At 38.2% G+C, this 18,961-nt stretch overlaps 1 protein-coding gene and 1 pseudogene across 5 annotated transcripts; one reads left to right on the top strand and one right to left on the bottom strand.

The window, feature by feature from the left end:
- Nucleotides 1-2,145: 2,145 nt before the first annotated feature.
- LOC104595930 (protein HYPER-SENSITIVITY-RELATED 4 pseudogene) lies at nt 2,146-6,458 on the top strand (annotated as a pseudogene). The gene is made up of 3 exons (XR_016076381.1): nt 2,146-2,860; nt 2,918-3,747; nt 3,840-6,458. The product of XR_016076381.1 is annotated as a protein HYPER-SENSITIVITY-RELATED 4 pseudogene (transcript).
- LOC104595633 (putative bifunctional dihydrofolate reductase-thymidylate synthase) lies at nt 6,082-18,030 on the bottom strand. Of its 4 annotated transcripts, none has more exons than XM_010256447.3 (13): nt 17,713-18,030; nt 15,069-15,151; nt 14,366-14,904; nt 13,895-14,294; nt 13,713-13,757; nt 13,388-13,453; nt 11,804-11,865; nt 11,567-11,641; nt 9,704-9,869; nt 9,487-9,610; nt 8,375-8,481; nt 8,059-8,249; nt 6,082-6,456 (listed from the first exon to the last, which is right to left on the bottom strand). In XM_010256447.3, the coding sequence occupies exons 2-12, from the start codon at nt 15,108-15,110 to the stop codon at nt 8,139-8,141; spliced, it is 1,737 nt and encodes a 578-aa protein (XP_010254749.1). In that variant the 5' UTR covers nt 15,111-15,151; nt 17,713-18,030; the 3' UTR covers nt 6,082-6,456; nt 8,059-8,138. The 4 variants fall into 4 exon arrangements, with proteins under 4 accessions (XP_010254749.1, XP_010254750.1, XP_010254752.1 ...); XM_010256448.3 differs by having other exon boundaries at nt 15,096-15,151; nt 17,713-18,029; XM_010256450.3 differs by lacking the exon at nt 15,069-15,151 and having other exon boundaries at nt 14,366-14,795.
- Nucleotides 18,031-18,961: the final 931 nt, after the last annotated feature.

Genomic DNA, 18,961 nt, shown 5'->3' with positions numbered 1-18,961 from the left:
AAAATGGATGGCCTGGATTTCTCCAAATCCAACGGTTGAAATGAATCCGCTCCCACCATCCAACTGTGATGTGCCACCCGACGCTCGGCCTTGAAAGACGAAACAACGCCCAAAGCAACGGTTCAGATCAACGTGAATCCAACGGATGCGGGAGCCCTTCACTCCTATGAACCAGTCCCACTGCACCTGTCGAGCGAACTACAAGGCCCACTCATCGCGGACCACCGGGCGGACCGTTCAACCCGGAAAACGCATGACTCTTGGGACAGTCGTCCCTTGCATGGTAGCCCCCCTAACGTGACCTGCCCGTGCGTGATACGGGACATCCCCGCCAAGCCGAGGCATCCACATCGCACGCGCTTCCGAACCAAAGAGGGACGACACAAACAGCGAAAATGACACCACCACAGGACATCCCTCGGCTGACGAATCCGAAGGCGTAATGACCACTACTCCCAACGACCAAAGCTGAAGCCTTACTTCGACTACTACCCTCATTACCAGCCAAAGCCGAGGCCTCACTTCGTTCTCGGGAGTGGGGGCAAGTGATGTGGGCTAGCTTGGCCTAGCCCCCTAATGCCTGACAGCGTCAGCCACAGTAGGAGGGAGCCCTGCTGCCTTCGTACGGAGCCAACCACATGACTGTTAGACGTACCCACCAGGGCCTGCAGCCTGACCTCATAAAGCTCTCATCCCGGGCATTCATCTTCACCTACCTCCAGCATGCTCAAGTATAAATAAGAGGTAAATGCCCCTTAAAGGGGATCCAGAACAGAAAAACTCCAACACCATTCACTCATTTACTCCCTGCACCTACCTTGTCTTCTTAACATTAATTCAAGGAGATCTGGCGTATCCGAGGACTCTCTCCAAGTCCTCCCCTGCACCCTCCCCTACTTTACACCTCGTACTAACTTGAACGTCGGAGCCTCTGCCTCGGGTATTCACCCCGAGGCCTCTGACATTCCCTTGTCTTGTAGTATCTCTGGCCACCAGGGACTTTGTCTCGAATTGCAGTCCTTGGAAGGAACACTTCGCCTCAACTTGCGGTCCTCGACTTCAGCGAACCTTTTCCGAGGCCCCGAGGTCCTCGGCTAACACTCGAAACCTAAAGAGTGAATTTATCTCGTTGCCCTCGGCCAATCCGCACGGCAACACTTACCAATATGAATGCTTTGGTTTTTAAAAACACAAACAATTGCCACATCAGGAAAAGCAACAATTTTCTCTTTTTTTTTTTGGTAATTCGCATACAAGGCATCATTCATCAGAGATTGGTCCTCTCAACTCATATCTTGCATTGCCGCACTCGTACGCTATTCCAATATTCAGATTTGTTTTCCATGTGAAATACTAAGTAAACAAACAAGGGAAATGGTTGTTTTCCCAATTCCCATTGAATATCATTTCTTTGCTCTTTTGAGTAAATTTCACTGACCTTCCCTATGTTTTCAGAAACTACTTCCCCTTTGTCAATGCATATTTTCATATCGTTCATCTCCTTCCTATGCTTTACCAACCAAAAAAAAAAACTCCTTGGTATTATGAATTCGCTAAATGAGGATGATCAAACATCGCTGCATGACAAGTAAAATATTTCTAGAACCCGAAAAAATATCACTAACATGGGCAGAGTTTTCATGACCAAATTATTCCTCATAGAGAGTTTCATAGAGATTAATGGTTTCTCAATCATCATTCTTCAAACTGGTGAAATATGACATTTTTTTTCTGTGAAAAAATAGTGTTTTCAGTAATCTAATTTTTTGTTGGTCCAAGTTGAATTGCATTGACCCGTTAAATTGGATTAGTGCATTTTCAGTCTGATGATTCGCCAACTGGATGATGTTTGGTATATATGGCGTTTTGGAACGACGGCACCAGTTCAGCAGGTTTTTAGTACAAAAATCCCCAATTCGTTATTTGGTTGAGCCTTTTAATTGATAAACATTTGTTTCTATTTAAATGTAAATCATTAATGCCAAAAATAACATTTTTCATTTCCAAGGGTCTTTTTTTAGAGCTCGGATCTCCAGCTCACAAGAATCCTAGCTAACATCTTCAGTATTTATATCTTACCAATTATGAGAAGATATTCCCAATGTACAACTGTAGTATCTGGTGGGCAGGAGATCCCGCAGTCCTTTATTTTTTACTGTTTGGCACATGTGGCACCTAGTAACATCTAATAGCGCCGAGTTGCCATAAAATGTTTAAACCAGATTTTGTCTCAATTTTAATTTGTACAAAACATTTAGCAGATAAATGCCAACGATACCAACCATCCCCTACCTTTAGGTTTCTAATCTAGGCATTATTAATGTCTTCAAGCACGATTAGAGTGGATAAAATGCCGAAACCTTCCTGAAGTTTATGGCTGTTGCTGAAACTTCCCAGGCTGAAGTTTGATAATTGCAATCACGATTTACGTCCCCTGACATAGTTGCAAGTAGACCCTTAGAATCCTCAAACGATAAATTTTTTTGGGCCGCTAACGACAATCTTAAGCGGGTTGACATGTCCTTCCCTTTTCCAGAACAAAGGGTTTGTGATGTTGACCACGACCGACCAGTATTCATGAACACTATCACATTCAAATGTACTCGTCTTCCTATGGAAGCTTTTGCCTGCACCCTATAAAATCCACTTACAGGAAGGTTGGTTCTCAACTACAACCCACACAACCGTAGCAATAAATCATTCAATCATCCCACTCGGTTTCTTTGTCTCCAAAGCTTTCATATCTAAACATGTCTACGCTTCTTACCAGATTTCCTGCAACAACTACACTGTTTTCTGCCTATACGGCCCTTGCAACATCGATGATGCTCGTTCGAACCATGGCCAGTGAAATCCGAACAACGATACCTTAACAGCTACAGGACAAAATCTCCTCCATCCTTGGAGCCCTGTGCAGCTATTGCTCTTCTAACTGATCACCCTCCTCATCGACGAGTATGATCATGGGGGTTGCTCCATCAACGACATCTTCGAGGCCTCAGAAATTGCACTTACCCACCAAGATAACCCCCTCCGTTAATAGGCTGAAGGTGGGTAAAGCCCAAGCAGAGAAGAACTTATCCGTTGGCATTGAAGCAGGTGAGGAGATTGTTGAAGTCTTCCAAGGGATTCAACTGAATGGAAATTCATCTGTACCGAGACAGGTAAGGCTAGTCGTGTTCACTTTGATGATTATTCAACTTACCAATCATCCTAAAAGAGATTCTTCGAGCTCAGTTTCCATAAGAAACACAAGGAAAAGGTGATGAATTCATGCTGCCTTGCATGCTGAAGAAATCAGAAGTCATCAAAGAAGAAAACAAAATCGTTAAGTTGCATTCTCTAGGCAGCTGTGCTTGGGTATCGGTTAACCTCAATCACCCGGCAACTTTTGACACATTGGCCATGGATTCAATGCTCAAGAAGGAAGTGATGGAGGATCTGGCGAGGGTTGTGAAGAGAAGGGAGTTCTATAGGAAAGTGGGGAAGGTTTGGAAACGTGGGTATCTGTTGTATGTCCCTCCTGGAATCGGAAAGTCCAGCTTGATTGCAGCCATGGCCAATTATCTCAACTACGACATCTATGACTTGGGAGCTCACCAATCTGCATGGCAACTCAGAACTCAGAAGCTGCTCACATCAACATTCAACAACCAATCGATCAATACTCGTGATCGAGGATATTGACTGCAGGGTCGAATTGCAAAATCGGAAAACAACGAAAGAATTCCACACTGCAGAGAGACAGAGAGACTTGACTACTACAAGATACAGATGTTCATAATCTTCAGGTGGTTTCTGTTTTTCTTCTTTCTAAATTGTTTTTTCCCCCTTTTTGCACCACAGTTGACATTATCGGGTTTGCTCAATTTCATTGATGGGCTGTGGTCAAGCTGTGGAGATGAGAGGATCATCGTGTTGACGACCAATCATAAAGATCGGTTGGACTCTGCAAGACCGAATGGATATGCACATACACATGTCTTACTGTACCCTTTGTGGATTCAAGCAACTCGCGTCTAACTACCTCGGAATATCTGATCACTGTCTCTTCGTAGAAATCGAAGAATGGAGGTGGATGCCACGCCAGCAGAAGTTGCTGAAGAGCTCATGAAGAGTGATGATGCAGAAATTGCCTTGGCAGGGCTGACTAGATTCCTCCGAAGGAAGAAGACGGAAGGTAATAAAACTGACGCTGAAGTTGTAAAAGAAGATGATATTCAAGAAAAGGAACGGCAAGAGATTGAGGATGGAGTTGAGAAAAAGAGAAAGAAGTAGTAAAGAAAAGCAATATTAGTGTGCATTGTGTATTTATCAGAATATAGTGACAGAACGGAAGTGCTTTTAGTGATTCTAAGTGGGTCTTAAATTCTAAAATCATGTAAAATAAAATTGATTAAAGAAAGGTATATTTTTTAGCATGAAAGTTAACAGATCGCTCCTCTTTGGTTTGCCCTTGCCTGCTCCAAGCCCCAAATTCTTGTACTGTGAAGAGAATCAGACTGAAGCAGTAGGCCCTCTCAACTTTCAATTCCCTGCCTGCAACAGGTCTCCTAGGTAGTATGTACTGCGAGTTCACCTCACAACACGTTTCAGCCATGCGATATCTCCCCATGCATAAAAATTTACAGTTACTGGATGCACAATTGAACCAAGCTGTAAGGTCGTGTGAGGCGCGCTCTGTGGAAAAATGTTCTCAATACACAGCTGAAACGTGCTGTGAAGTCAGTGTGGGGCACACGTTCTGTGAAGAGCAGATCCGAATTGAATTGACTTTTGACAGTCGAAATAGAAACATGGAAGATTAGTTCGCATTACACCCCATCTAGACATCCATCAAGAGTCAAGACCATGAATCCATGGGAGAGGAAGATGCAAACTAGTTTTGCTCATAGGGCAAGAGATTGAATGAGGCAGAAGCCTCTTATGAAGGCTACCATAGTTGAATTGTTATAGGTTCATAGTCCACAACTTTATGATTCTTCGAACTGAAAAATGGCCTTTTGGAAATATGATTTCATCTCTTTTGCTCTTTGTACAAATATTATATCATGTAGCGTAACACACCCAAATTTAGCACAATCCATGTGAAGTACCAGGCAAAGCACAGCAGACCTAAAACTTTGAAGCCTAGGTGTTGCATTGATAACTAGGCATCATCACCACCACCACCATTACATCAATGATCATTATTGTCACTTGGTAAAATGATGGGGTAATAGCATATAAGGGCAATTTTGGGGTTTAATATCAATAAAAGTAATATATTTAAAAATTTTCAAAAATAGATTAATTTTTAAAAATAATATCAATAAAAATGCAAAATTACTGTTCATTTTATTCTTCCCATTTGTTTAACAGAGCCGCCGCCCACCGCCACCCGCCACCGCTGCCACCTCCAGCAACGTTGCCGAAGGTAGAGGTGGCAGTGGCGGCACTGGTGGTCATTCCTCTACCCGTCGCCACCGCCACTTGTCTCCACCCATCTCCAGCAACGTTGCCGGAGGCAGAGGTGGCAGCGTTGGACAGAGAAACCACCAGCACCGCTGCCACCACCTCTGCCTCCACCCATCTCTAGCAACGTTGCCAGAAGCGGAGGCGGAGGTGGCGGCGTTGGATAGAGAAACCATCAGTGCCACCACCGCCACCTCTGCCTTCGGCCACCTCCGGCAATGTTGCCAAAGGCGGTGGCGGCGGTGGATGGTGGTGGCGAACGGTGACAAATGGCGGCGGGCGACGGCTCTGTTAAACAAATGGGAAGAAGATGAACAGTGTTTTTGCCCTTTGTAAATATTATTTTTAAAAAGTTAACTTATTTTTAAAATTTTTTTAAATATATTACTTTAAATTGATATTAAATTAAATCCCAAAAGTTGCCCTTATATGCTATGATTTTGAAAGAAATCACATTTTTATGCAAAATACACAGCAAACATGGGGTTTTTACCAGGAAAACCACTTTGCTAGTTCATTTTTCAATCTAATCAGATGAAAACGATAGGCCGACAAAAGGTAGAACCATTTAGTTTTATTGCGAAGAAGATGAAACCTAACAGTAGATTCCTAACCTCACAGTTAATATATGCTGTACACCCAAGTTCTTTCTCTATTAGTTTCAAGCTTGTATCAGTTATTAGTTACATAAGACCAGAAAAAGAGTGAAATGAAAACGAAATCTAGATGACCTAAAAACATCCATACATGCAGAATTACGGCATGTAACCAAGTCTGGGCACTGGGCTACATATTTAGGGGAAAAGACTAGAAAAGACCAGAAGCAACTGCTTCATGTTAAGAGTATTAAACATACAACAAGGAAAAATCCTAAATCATCTTCAAGCCATAGTTTTAGGTGGGAAGTAAAAGGATCCCACGAATTGGAATAAGGTTGAGGTAAAAACAACCAGCCATTCCTTCAACAGAACTCTACATTGACCAAACCTCCTCTACTTGTGCCTGGAGACATTAAAAGGAGAAATTTAATTATTAAGGAATAACTGCTTTCAATTAGGCACATACCGGGTTTAACTCAATGATTCACATATGCAAAAATAAAACTAAATACCAATGAAATTGTAAAAGCTATCTTAGTTGGATAACAATGAAAAAATTTCTAAATTCCAGATCTAAATGCAAGCAATATTCTGAAAATCGTAATTGTATAGTAAATCGTAGAGAAAAATGAATCAAATCGTTAATTGTATCATAAATCGTAAGATTATTTCTAACTTTTAAAAAGTAGTCAAAATTAAATATAGATATGATAAAAGGCAAAATATATACATATAGAAACTTGATTCTACCCTATTTTTAATCCATATCTACCATGCATGTACCTAAATCAATAGAATTTACAGCTTAACAATAGAAGTCTAATATGATATATTCAAATTGACCTGAAAGTCAAATAATCCACAAACAATGATTCTTTATCCTACATATGATGGAAAATAAATTCAATGTGTGGTCTTAAATAACCTAAATAAGCCAATTTCTAGTAACGTCCTTAAAACAAGTCACCCTTGTCAAAACTAAATATTAACAAAATAAAACAATAAAGTAGAGAATTAACTCTTAATTGAATTAATTTGAATCGCAAGAATCGTATAAATCAAAATATTTATGATTCAAGTTGTAGGATTCAAACAAAAATCACAAGATTTTTGCAGAAAAGGATTTGGACATAAGATTCAAATCGAAACCATTGTAAATCATAAGATTTTAACTTAACATTGAACACAGGTATAGATAAATAGATAGATAGATAGATACTTGACCCAGTAAATACTTGATGGAAATGTAGTAGTGCCCTAATATGAAGTCTTAGGGCACTACAAGAAGAAGGTTGCCTACTGGAGAAAAAAATGCTGAAGGTTAGGTCCATATCCAGTCTACCCCTCCCAAGAAACAAGGCCTCTTATTAAGAGAATTTGAAACAATGAAAGGAATACTAAACATGGCCCAAAGAGTAAGCATAAGCCCAGTCTTAAGAAGACTAACCCAAATTATCGAACCCTTTAGAAGCAGAACAGAATCAGTCCCTATGGAATTCATCTTGTAATTCCTTCCCTTTTTGTTCTAATGAAAGTTACCACCTTCTCAAAAAATAAAAAATAACTCTGTTCTGTTCAACATGCCAATGTGATGGATGGTCAAGATCATCTTATCAGATTGATTTTTGTCCCGAGATATTCACAGATCCCAATAGAACAAACTTTGTCCCTAAACTGTTTTCTAAATAAATGTTCCTTCTACATAAAGTTGATACACTAAAAACAGGTTATGGTATGGACAGTTAAGAATTATTACATTATAAATATTTATCAGAAAAAAAAAAGCTATTATATTATGGGGCTGGGCAACAATAGGTATTGCATTACAAAGAATACATGTTTTCCATGTCGTTTCCAAAAATAACCACATGGAAATGCTGCATAACCCGAGTGGCACAATGCCTTGAAAACTGGTGTTTAGCACAGCTCATTTAAGTTATAATGCACAAAAACTATACACCAGAAGAATGTAAGACGGTATTAAAAAAGCAAACAAACGACTTACCTAAAATACTAACAACAATCTTGATGAAGGGGGTGAATAACCTCTAAAATCTGTTTAGGTGGACCCTCAAGGTAGGATCTCTATACAGCCATTTTCATTTCTATTTTCTGGTGAGGATCATAACCTACAAGTTTGAAATCAGTAGCCACAAAACTATCTATGTCTTTCTTGTGAGGATTGATCTTCAGAATCTGTATTGCAATGGTAAGAGGATACAAAAGAATAATGAGAAATCAAAGAAAAAGGAAATTAAACAGCTTTAAAATAATAGACCAAAGAAAAAACAACTAATTTCTTTTTACTCCAGCATACTTACTGGGAAAGGTTTAGGAAGTTTTTGAAGCTGTTCCTGCAAAGGTCTAACATGAGTTCTATAAACATGAGCATCCCCAATAACATGGATGAAATCACCAGGAATAAGATCTGTATAGGAGAAAAGAGAAACAACATAACCTGTTAAAGAGAGAGATGATAGTAGTATGATGTCATGCAGAAAACAAACCACTACCAAGAAAAGTGGAAAGAAAACGTAACCCCAAGTACAGTGAGAAATTAAAAAAAAAAAAGTAAATACCATATCCTCATTGTTTCCATACTTTTTTGCAACTATATTTATATATCCCAACTGATAATATTTTATAACAAAAAAGGATATGCATAAAATTATTGTTTTAATAGTCCACTGCCCACTTCAGGAAAGTAGGACCCCCCAGGATTGCACATCTATGATTTGTTGAAGTATTGGTGTCCACCAAATCTATGAAGTGGATTCCTCCAGTATATGATACCAGGATGCAGTGCAAAATTACACTTTCTGGAAATCAGTGGACAAGATGGTTGAACTGTTCAGAGACCAGAGAGGATCAGTTCCACACACATATGAGAGAGAGAGAGAGAGAGAAAGAGAGAGAGACCATCCACATGAAACCCCTACACCATTTGATGTTCACATACAGAACCAAATGACAGGGGTAGAGCTCTCCAATAAAAGCTCCAAAGGAAAACTTCTTAGAGAGGAAAATGCCATGAGAAGTTTTACATTTGTGAGGAAAAGTGCAATCAGGTCTAATGAATATTGGCCAAGAAGGTATCATCTACAGGTAGACTATCTTGCCTCCCAAATAAACCCATTTCTTTTTTTAATCTTTTGCCATTCTATATGAAAATAACATATTGTTCATAACACAGTATGAGCTCTCAAAATCAAATACCACACCATGAGTAGCCACCTTATGATTTCTGAAAACATTATAAAACAACATTTCCATTAAAACTTTAACCAGTGCAAATAGATCCCCATAGTACACAGAACCAAAAACATTTTATGTTGACACCTAATCAAATGCCAATGTATTCCATCAAGATATTATGCATCCAAAGTGCCCATTTGCACAAAGCTGGACTGTAGTTGCAGGGACAGGTGCATACCACAAACATGAGCAATCATGCATGTTAGGAGAGCATAAGATGCAATGTTAAATGGCACACCAAGACCCATGTCAGCAGAGCGCTGATACATTTGACAAGATAACTCCCCATTGACCACATAAAACTGCAAAAAAGAAATAATAATAATAATAACACATATAATTCAATAGGAATAGAAATAGCAAAGACACAAAAAATGAAGCAACCCATTGCTAACCTGTGCAAACATGTGGCAAGGTGGAAGTGCCATCAATTTAAGATCAGAAGGATTCCAAGCTGAGAGAATAATTCGCCGGTCATCTGGCTTATTCTTGATTTTGTCGATAACATCCAACAACTGATCAAATCCTTGACCACTGTAGTCAGCATGCATGTTGGTATACCTGCAAAATAGAGCCCCAGATGAGGAACCATCCAAATGGAATGAATGAAGGTTAAACAGAACAAATGGCATGTTAAACAGGAGGCACATGAAATTCATGTGTATTACTCACAGGATTCCATTTTTAACCCATCCTTTTTACCCTTCCCCCTTTGTGCTCCCATTTTTTTCAGTCCTCTGCACTCCCATGTTTTAGGAGCTTTCTGTGCTCCCCCTTAAATTTGCATCATTCCCCTATTTTTCTAGGTTATATACATCCATATCCTAAATGTTAGAATAATCATAAAACTGTTAATTTAATCCTTTAACAAACCAAAAAAAACCTTAGTTCAACCTTTTAACCTTCTTCTCTTCGGACTTTCAGTGGATCTTGTTATTGTTTGTTTCTTTATTTTTTTTATCAACCTCTTGAGTCTTGATTTAACTGAAAATACTATTAGAGCTTCATCTTCCTCTTATATTCCATTTCTTCTTAAAGGGCTTCAATTGCTTCAGGAAACCTGCTTTAATCTCAAGGTTGCTTCATATGTTGCCTTCTGTTTATAGATATGATTGTGGTTGCATGTTTGTTAGCAATAGTGACTGCATGAGATGTCATTTGCATCTTATTGAACGAGTCTTCTCCTATGATAGGCTAAGAGCACCTTCATGCAATTACATTTATGTATCACATGATTCACATTTATTACTTTGTCCTCATTCCATAGAAGTACTTTTGGATTACTAAACCTAGATCTGTAGGTGTAATGTTGTGATCCGTTTGTCCCACGTTGGTAGTATAGGATGCTAATGTGAGAAGTGAGATATCCCACAACGGTGGTAAGGGATACTGTTATGTGGTATATATGTGCTTGGGTTCCCTCTAACAGGTGAGTTCTCCTAAGGCATGTATCAAATGGTATCAGAGCCTACACCATGCCTCCCAGTTGCAGTCGTGCAGCGCAGGTGGTAACGTCGGTATTGCAGTGTTTGGCTGGGACTAGGTGGACTAGTGCAAAGCCAACTTGCGTGGGCACCGGGACTGCAAAGAGCGTGGTGGGATGTTGTGATCCATTTGTCCCACGTTAGTAGTATGGGATGCTAATGTGAGATATCCCACATCGGTAGTATGGGGTACTGTTGTTGTGTGGTATATATGTGCTTGGGTTCCCTCCCTCTAACAGCTAGCTTTTAGGGGCGAATTCTCCCAAGGCACATATCAAATGGCAGATACCAGAATATGACCACCTTCAATTCTTATATAGTTGCTTCCCACTGCCTTATTAGTGGCCTTCTTTCCTGGTGGAGAAGAGAGAACCTGCTACCACCAACTCTTTTCCTAGTGGCGACAGTTTATTTAGCAGTAATAAGGAAAGATACTAGAGGAAGAAATGGTTGAGGGAATCGCAAGAATAGACTTACAGAGATTAAGTGATTAATTAAAGTTGCATTCATCTTTACATGTCTGGTCTTGTGGACAGAAGAGAGGAAAAAAATACTTGTTATAATGTGAAAGAACTGATGCATAAAACCCTTCTTATAGGCAATTAGCAAACCACCCTTCTGGAGTTTTGGAAATCATCTTGTGGTGTTATCCAATTACTTATACTTAAAGAGATTGGAAACCAAACAACAATCTCATGTTTCAACAAATGATGCCAATCCTAATAGAGAAGTGGGGATATAGATTATCTGATAAGATAGTAGATGTTCCTTTACCTGGCACCATGGTGTCTCCACTGAAAGCCATATATAGGCCCCAAGTCACCCTCTTCCCTATCTGTCAAACCAATGCTGTGAGAGAATGCAAAACCTGTCAGTTAGATCTGCATTTATGACATTAAGAACTTAAGATGTCCTATAGCTCAGCATCAAAATAAGAAGTTAGTCACATTTGAATCAATGAAGTAGTTCTTAAATTTCCTAAAACAAGGTTTAATAGCCTAGTATTTTTGCCTGTCAAGGTAGTCTCTGGACGCATTGCCATCCCAAATGTGAATGCCTTTTTCCTGTAAAACCTGTTGGCAATAAAATATTTCAGTAGATGATCCACTGCCATCACAAACTAGAAGTTAAACTAAAGGAGCTTCCCTGAATAAATGCTCATATAATGGAATGTTGTCAAGTGATGTAACCATAATTAACCTCCCCACCATTATAAGAGTCGGAAGAAAAGGCAGAAAAAAGAAGCTAGAAATGATGGAGAAGATGTATAGAGGATCGTGAAATTGAAGAAATTCGTTAACTAGTTTTATCATAAGTACAGAAATGCCAAAAATAATAAGACATTTTAACTTTAATGGCATAAATATAGTAGTAATCCCTCTATTGACATAACATTAAAAATACAAACCTTTTTGTGAGGTCTGAGTGCATGTGGCAGTGCGTACATACCAAAAAGGCAAACCATGGTTTAAAATGCCCATATATTTCCTAATATTTACATGATGTATTTCCATTTCCATGGCTACCGATAGTATTACTGGAATTGAAACATTCTCCAGTGAAAACCACCAGTGCTATGTGGAGTACAAAAACAACATTGTAGACATGTGGAGTAATGATGTCCAACTAATGGACATGATTACCACTTTAAACCAGCTTAAAATTCCTTTTAGACATGAAATTAAATCTTAGCTTTTGTTTTCATAATAGATTATTTGGTTGATCTATTGGAATAATTTGCACTTTCTTTGAGTTTAAGGTTTGCTTGAACTCACTCTATCATGTAGTCTTGACTCCTAAAGTTTACAGAACTTTGCATAGTATTATTTTGTCGTTAACCTTAGCTTCTTAGCTTTGTTCGATGGCTTGGAACAAGATAATAATCTATCTAGAAAGGTGTACCTATGCTTATTTTATCATTTCATAAAATATCATTCTATATTTTCACATATTTTACGATGTTTCCAGCATGTCTATAACTTTTACAATATTTGTAACATGTTTCCTATATTGGTCCTAACCTGTAAATTTTGCCCGTCAACTATTAGTCATGTTTTAACACATTCTGAGAAAAATTCTGAGGTAGTAAACTGGTGCACTATGATACAATAGTTATATTTTCCATGTTTGGGGTGATGATAGGGAAACCAGAGAAATAAAAATATCATCTAAGCAGCTATTTGATTTGCCAGGACAACTAGAAACTTCATCAGAGAATAGGGAAGCACTAGGAATAAAAAAGCCGCTTAGCAGCATGGAAATGTCAACCTGAAACCCAAGAATATTTAATACTTAAAAATACCTCTAAGGAAAAGAAAGGAGATCCCAAACCTGATAAATATTTAATATTTAAGAATATTTCCTTTATTGACTCAGCTATATATAAAACTAACTGATAAGATGCATAAAGCGCATATCAAAGAAACCGCGTTCACTGAGATTTCCAAAACCAAACAAATCATTAGCCTCCATAAGCTTCACTTTACCTTATAGCTTTAGAAAGGAAAAAAAAAAACAAGCATTTTTTTTTAGAAAAGGTAGAAAACAATGTATAAAAAGCACAGATATCTAATAAGGTGTTTAACTACAATTTACCTTTGCATTTGTTGAACCACTGATGAACCACAAAAGTTCTTCAACAACACCACGCCAGAACACTTTCTGTGGAACCAAAAGACAACCATAAATTACAACCTAGAAAACATAAATCCGTACAAAATTCCTTATTAGATATCTCAATTAGATCATGATGACCAGAAAAAGGAAAGAAAAGTTCAACAACAGGCATGTCAGTAATAATCATTCGCTCATGATAAGACACATGGATAAGGGATAAATGGCCAAATAATCATGTACTCAGCAGAAATGATTACTGCAACATGTTGTGATTAGAAAAAATCTTTAGGAAGATAGCTCATACCTTAGTAGTAAGAAGCGGAAAAGATTTGCGCAAATTAAAATGCATCTGCAGAACAGGAAGACAATAATGTTGAATGAATGGGCCTAGTAGAAATTTGATGTGCACACATAAAACACAACTAGAGAAAACACCAAGAGCAAAGTAAAACTAAACCAAAATAAATAGACTAGGTTTACCATTACCTGGCAGCCAAATTTTGAAAGGGTACCAGTCCCGGTTCTGTCATCCTTTTGGTTGCCATTTGAGATGATATCTTCAACCAGTCTCAGATACATATACTCTTCATGTCTCTCAAAAATCATCTTTGGCAGAAAGGAGAATTTCTCTATCTCAAATTTAGTATTGTTTGAATTACCATCAAACATCCCCCCATTGTCTTGATAAAGATATTCTGCTGCAGATCTCCTCACACGAACATAAGTAACAAAAGAACATCGAATGTTGTTTTCTATCAATGGGAAGGATGAGTACCATGGCTGAAACACTGATAACTCAATAGGAGGGATGAATGTGTCACATTCGAAGCTTGTCTCAATTTCTGTGATGTGGATGGCATCACATTCAGGTGCATTAAGAGATTCCCTGTATTGAAGAACATAAATATCTATCTTAAAGAACAAACCTTATCTTAGGACAAGTAACAAAATACTGACCTTAGTATCTGGCCACCACCTATAACAAACACTTTCTCTATCGATAGACAATAAGGAGAAGATGCTAACAATTCCAAAGCCGAAGACATGCTTCCACATATTACAACATTCTCAGCAGTTGCAATATCAAAGCTTCCAGACCGAGTCAGTACAACATTAAGGCGACCAGGTAAAGGTCGATGCTCAGGAGGAATACCTTCCCATGTTTTCCTACCCATTATCACTGCATTCTTTTTCGCAGGATCTGATGTACCCATTGTGACCTCCCTGAAAAATTTAAGGTCAGAAGGCAATCTCCAGGGCAGTTTCCCATCCTTTCCAATGCCCATACTTTTAGTTGCAGCCACAACAACTTGGAAAGTTCTCTTGGGATCAGGCTGTATACTTGCATTTCCATTTGGAACGTTCATGATGGTCTCACCAGCCATAACTGAAAATTTAAGACAGGACCTATAATTTGCAATCGAGTATAAAGCCCCAAATAGCTGTGAAGATGATAAGTCAGAAACAAAGCTACTTCTGCGAAAGCGTGATAGAGCCTGAAATAGGTAAAAGAACCAGACTGCAATACTCAAAATGGAGAAACACATCTACAAGGAGGTCTAATATGCAAATCTAAGAAAAATAATAAAATGAAGTAACCCGTCAAAGGACAATAAGCCAATATGTAGATTTGTAATAGGTCAATAAAGTTACACTTAACACATGATGTAGAGAATGTTGGAGAAACCTTGCAAAAAGGCATGTTCTCTGAGCACAAAATCCCCAATTTCAACAACTGGACATCTGTTGAAGGCTAACCAGATTCACTTGGTGATTCATAAAACAGGATAATAGAATTCCTAACAAATTAAAGTTCAAAATAAATCTAAGATTTAAACTACTGAATGAAAGGCTCCAGCATCAATGTTAAAACCTCTAGAACTCCTGGAAGGATGCCGCATACACCAAGCACAACCATGTGAATCTGTAAACTCTTCATAAGTTATAAAAAGAAAATAGCATGTTTCACATATAGACCCTAGAATGATTTTCACAAGGTCTATCTAGAATATCGAACCCAATCTTAGTATCTTACCAATTAACAGATTACTCAAAAAACAGACATGCAATAATTTATATTTATTATGTAAACCTCAAACACTATTGAAACCTGGTTTACCAATTTGTGTTCTCATGTGGATCAAATAATTTTTCTATATGATAAGATTTTGTCTTCTTTATGTTACCACTAGTGAAAAAAAAAAGGGCTAGGTTCGAATAAAGAGGTCTTAAAAGAATTTTCGATGGAAATGTACTGGCCTTCAAATTGATGATAGGAATTCAACTTTCTGAATACATATACAGATACAACAGCAATCAACAAAAGGCAAATTAAAACAGAAATGTCTTATAAATACTTTTAGAACAAAAGAAACAAAATCAAGATAGGATATAGCTGATCAACAAAAAAAAAAGAATATAATAGAGTATGCTACATTTTTTTCCATTGAATGTGCATTTGCAAGTTTTTAATTTTATATACGACTGTAGAAGCTTTTGAATAAAAAGAAATGCCAAACTATAAATTGGTTGGTGTGGCAAAGAAACTAGCCATCATTGGTAAGCTGAAATGGGTTATATGAAAATTGAAAAGACAAAGTTTGTAGCTAACAAAATGGATTTTGTAGTCATCATATCATGGACTTGGAAAATAGAAATGTCTCCTCAGTAAACATGATAATCCTCTAGAGTCTCATGTCAAAATTTGTATACATGAACTCAAAATCAGATCAAGGGTCCAAAAGGGTACTTGACCGTAACAAGATTAGAAGTATATATTAGTGTGTAGCAGCCTCAAAACATTATGCACCAGAGAGCACAAATCTTCCACCCTGATCAAATAGAATAAAGGACCAACAGCAGTCATGGCTGGCCATCTACTCTATAAGCAAGTAGATACAATTCTTACCCTGGTACACCCATCCCCGACACAAGGAGTCTCTGCACCTCATGCTAGACTATCAACTAGGATGTTGAAAAATTTGGATGTTGGAATCAATCTAAATGATCTGATCAACCTGGTTACCAAACAGTCTCTTTCCAATTCTCTTTAAAGCTGAGTAGCCACTAGCAACTAGCACACTCCAAATCGTTGTGACATGGACATTATTTCAGCCATGGCATTTCCTTCCCCTATTGGGACTGACATTCCAAAATGTCATAACTTTCCATGTGTTGGTTCATAGAATCAAGACCTACCACAAAACTGGTTGCACCTGAGACATTAAATCTGTCAAAAATCAGTTCGAGCATACCATCACACATAAGGACTTTATCCAATATTGGTCCCAACTATCTGGTCTTGGGAGGGGTGGACTAGAAATGAACCTATCGTTTGACATATTTTACACAAAGTGACCACTCTTATGCTCAAATTTACATTCTCACGCTTTTTAGCCCAGGATTTTACCATTAGGGCCAAGAAATATCTCATTCTATTCATTTCTGCTCTCATTTTTCGAATAGGCCTTCTCGTATGTAGAATTAGAAAGACTAATGGTGATTCTTGATCATCTGGACACACATAAAAAAAAAAGGCAAGTTGCGTGCAACAATAACTTGTTTAATCAAAGCTAACATGACAATAAAGTGACAGCCAAAATTTTCCACTACACTTCGCCAATTACCTAGCCGGCATTTTTAACTAAAATTTCCACTCAATAGTGAAAGACAGTATTTCCGTCCTGACCTCAAAGTAACGCAGACATGGAGGGTACCAGTGTTAAACAAAAATCAGGGATGGAGAGAGGAAGGATTATCCGATTATAACCAGAAATAAGGATTCCAAGGAGATATCAAACATTTTGAGAGAGAGAGAGAGAGCAAAACCGAACTACTAAAAAATAATAGAACCAAGTAATTGACAACAAACGGTAAGAGGTTTTGATTTGGTAAAGCTCTTCCGGTAACATGTCTTTCCGGCAGCATAGTTTTTCCCACACATGCAAGATTTCCCATGTGAATTTTTCAGACAAATGAAAAAGCGTACAACTATTGTTTCACGTTTTGCAGACGCATTCAACAATAAATCCTGGGAATAAATAGCAGAGGAGATTTCCAATGTGAACCAGTACCAGAAAATAGAAACAAGTTTCTCGATTTTCGAGTATTTTGAGACACTCACCGAAAATTCTACTGAAAATAAATAGCGAGAAAAGAAACACATAACGATGCCGTAAAATTAACTACGAGCAATTGACTATAATATGTTGTTTCATATTCTTCAAAACACTTATCAAAGCAGATATTGCAATAATAATAATAATAATAATAATAATAATAACAACAACAACAAGCCCACTGACCTCAAATCTATGAGAAAACCAGAGAAAATTTTCGATCGTTAGAACCTGAATAATTCAGTTTTCCTTCTCAGTTTAGTTTCTTCTTCTACTACTTTCAGGGTAAACGCCGAATTAGAGAAAAAATAGGGTTTAAATGGAGCTTAAAGTGCTCTAATTGTTCAACATTTTCCGTGAAATCGAAGGAAGGGGGAGAAAAACGAGCAGCAAAAGTCTACTTCGTCAACTTAAGAGAGTAAAAGGGGAGAGTAGAGAAAGGGTTTCAAAGCACCCAAGGTAGGAGGCGGAAAATCCAAATGCACGTTTAACGCGGGCCGCGGGGTACCGCCAATGCATATACATAAAGGAACATAAAAGGGACTTATTTACCTAATTACCCCTGAATGTGTAGGCCTATTGTTGACAATTGCCGGAGCTTCAATCTACGATCTCATGCCCCTTCAATTTCTGAAATGTCCGATCCATCCTAAAGGATCTAAACCACTTCTTTGTCATATCCTACCTCTCCACACCATGATTCCATGAATTGGAGAGTGGAGTGACGGAGAGAACTGGTGCTGATTAAGGCTGACAACGGATTTCGAATGTTCGAAACCTGATCCAACATCCGATTCAATTAACCCGAATTTGGATGTTAAACCTACATTGAATATTATGATTAATTATCCAGATTTAATGCGGATTTAAACCTTATTTTTGGGCTGGGTTGAATGGTAGAAAGGGATTCCAATATCCATCCACCATCCTCTCTTTTCAACCCTATCGGCCTATCTCACCATTTGACTAACCTAAAATGCAATTTTGATCGGCTGATCCATGACCTATAAAGGTATATAGCTTGGGACGATGCTATGTAACGTCATCAAACACATAAAGTTTAAACGATTTGATAAATTGAAAATCAAAATGTTATTTTAGAGAGAGAGAAATAATTCAGGCATTTAGACAATTCTTTTTCTTTGTGTAAGAAAGGGTATTTCAGTCATACAAATAAAAATTGAGAAAGGCGCGAAGAAACCTACCAGCTACTCAGATAGCAGCTACAAATACAACGATACAAACGGCCAAAAGGAAGTTTCAAGTTTCAACACGCAAGCTGCAGCAGAAATTCCAAATTCACAAAGATTAAGACAGGGCCTACACCTAAAGCTGTGTGCTCACAAAACGGAGGTGTAATCGCCATCAACTGGTGCCCCTTGTTCAATCGAAGCCGTCCACGTATCCTGTTCTATTCCGTGGTAGTTAATCGGTA

The sequence above is a fragment of the Nelumbo nucifera genome, chromosome 5 (assembly GCF_055504915.1).
Source record: "Nelumbo nucifera cultivar China Antique chromosome 5, China Antique-T2T, whole genome shotgun sequence".
Lineage (NCBI taxonomy): Eukaryota > Viridiplantae > Streptophyta > Magnoliopsida > Proteales > Nelumbonaceae > Nelumbo > Nelumbo nucifera.
The sequence above is the reverse complement of the archived record's forward strand: the minus strand, read 5'-3'. Positions and strand labels throughout refer to the sequence as shown.

Coding starts and splice junctions, on each gene's coding strand:
- LOC104595633 (XM_010256447.3), bottom strand. CDS start 15,110: ATGCCTTTTTGCAAGGTTTCTCCAACATTCTCTACATCATGT. Junction 14,905..15,068: donor CAACATTCTCTACATCATGT/GTTAAGTGTAAC, acceptor TACCTATTTCAG/GCTCTATCACGCTTTCGCAG. Junction 13,454..13,712: donor TTCCGCTTCTTACTACTAAG/GTATGAGCTATC, acceptor TTGGTTCCACAG/AAAGTGTTCTGGCGTGGTGT.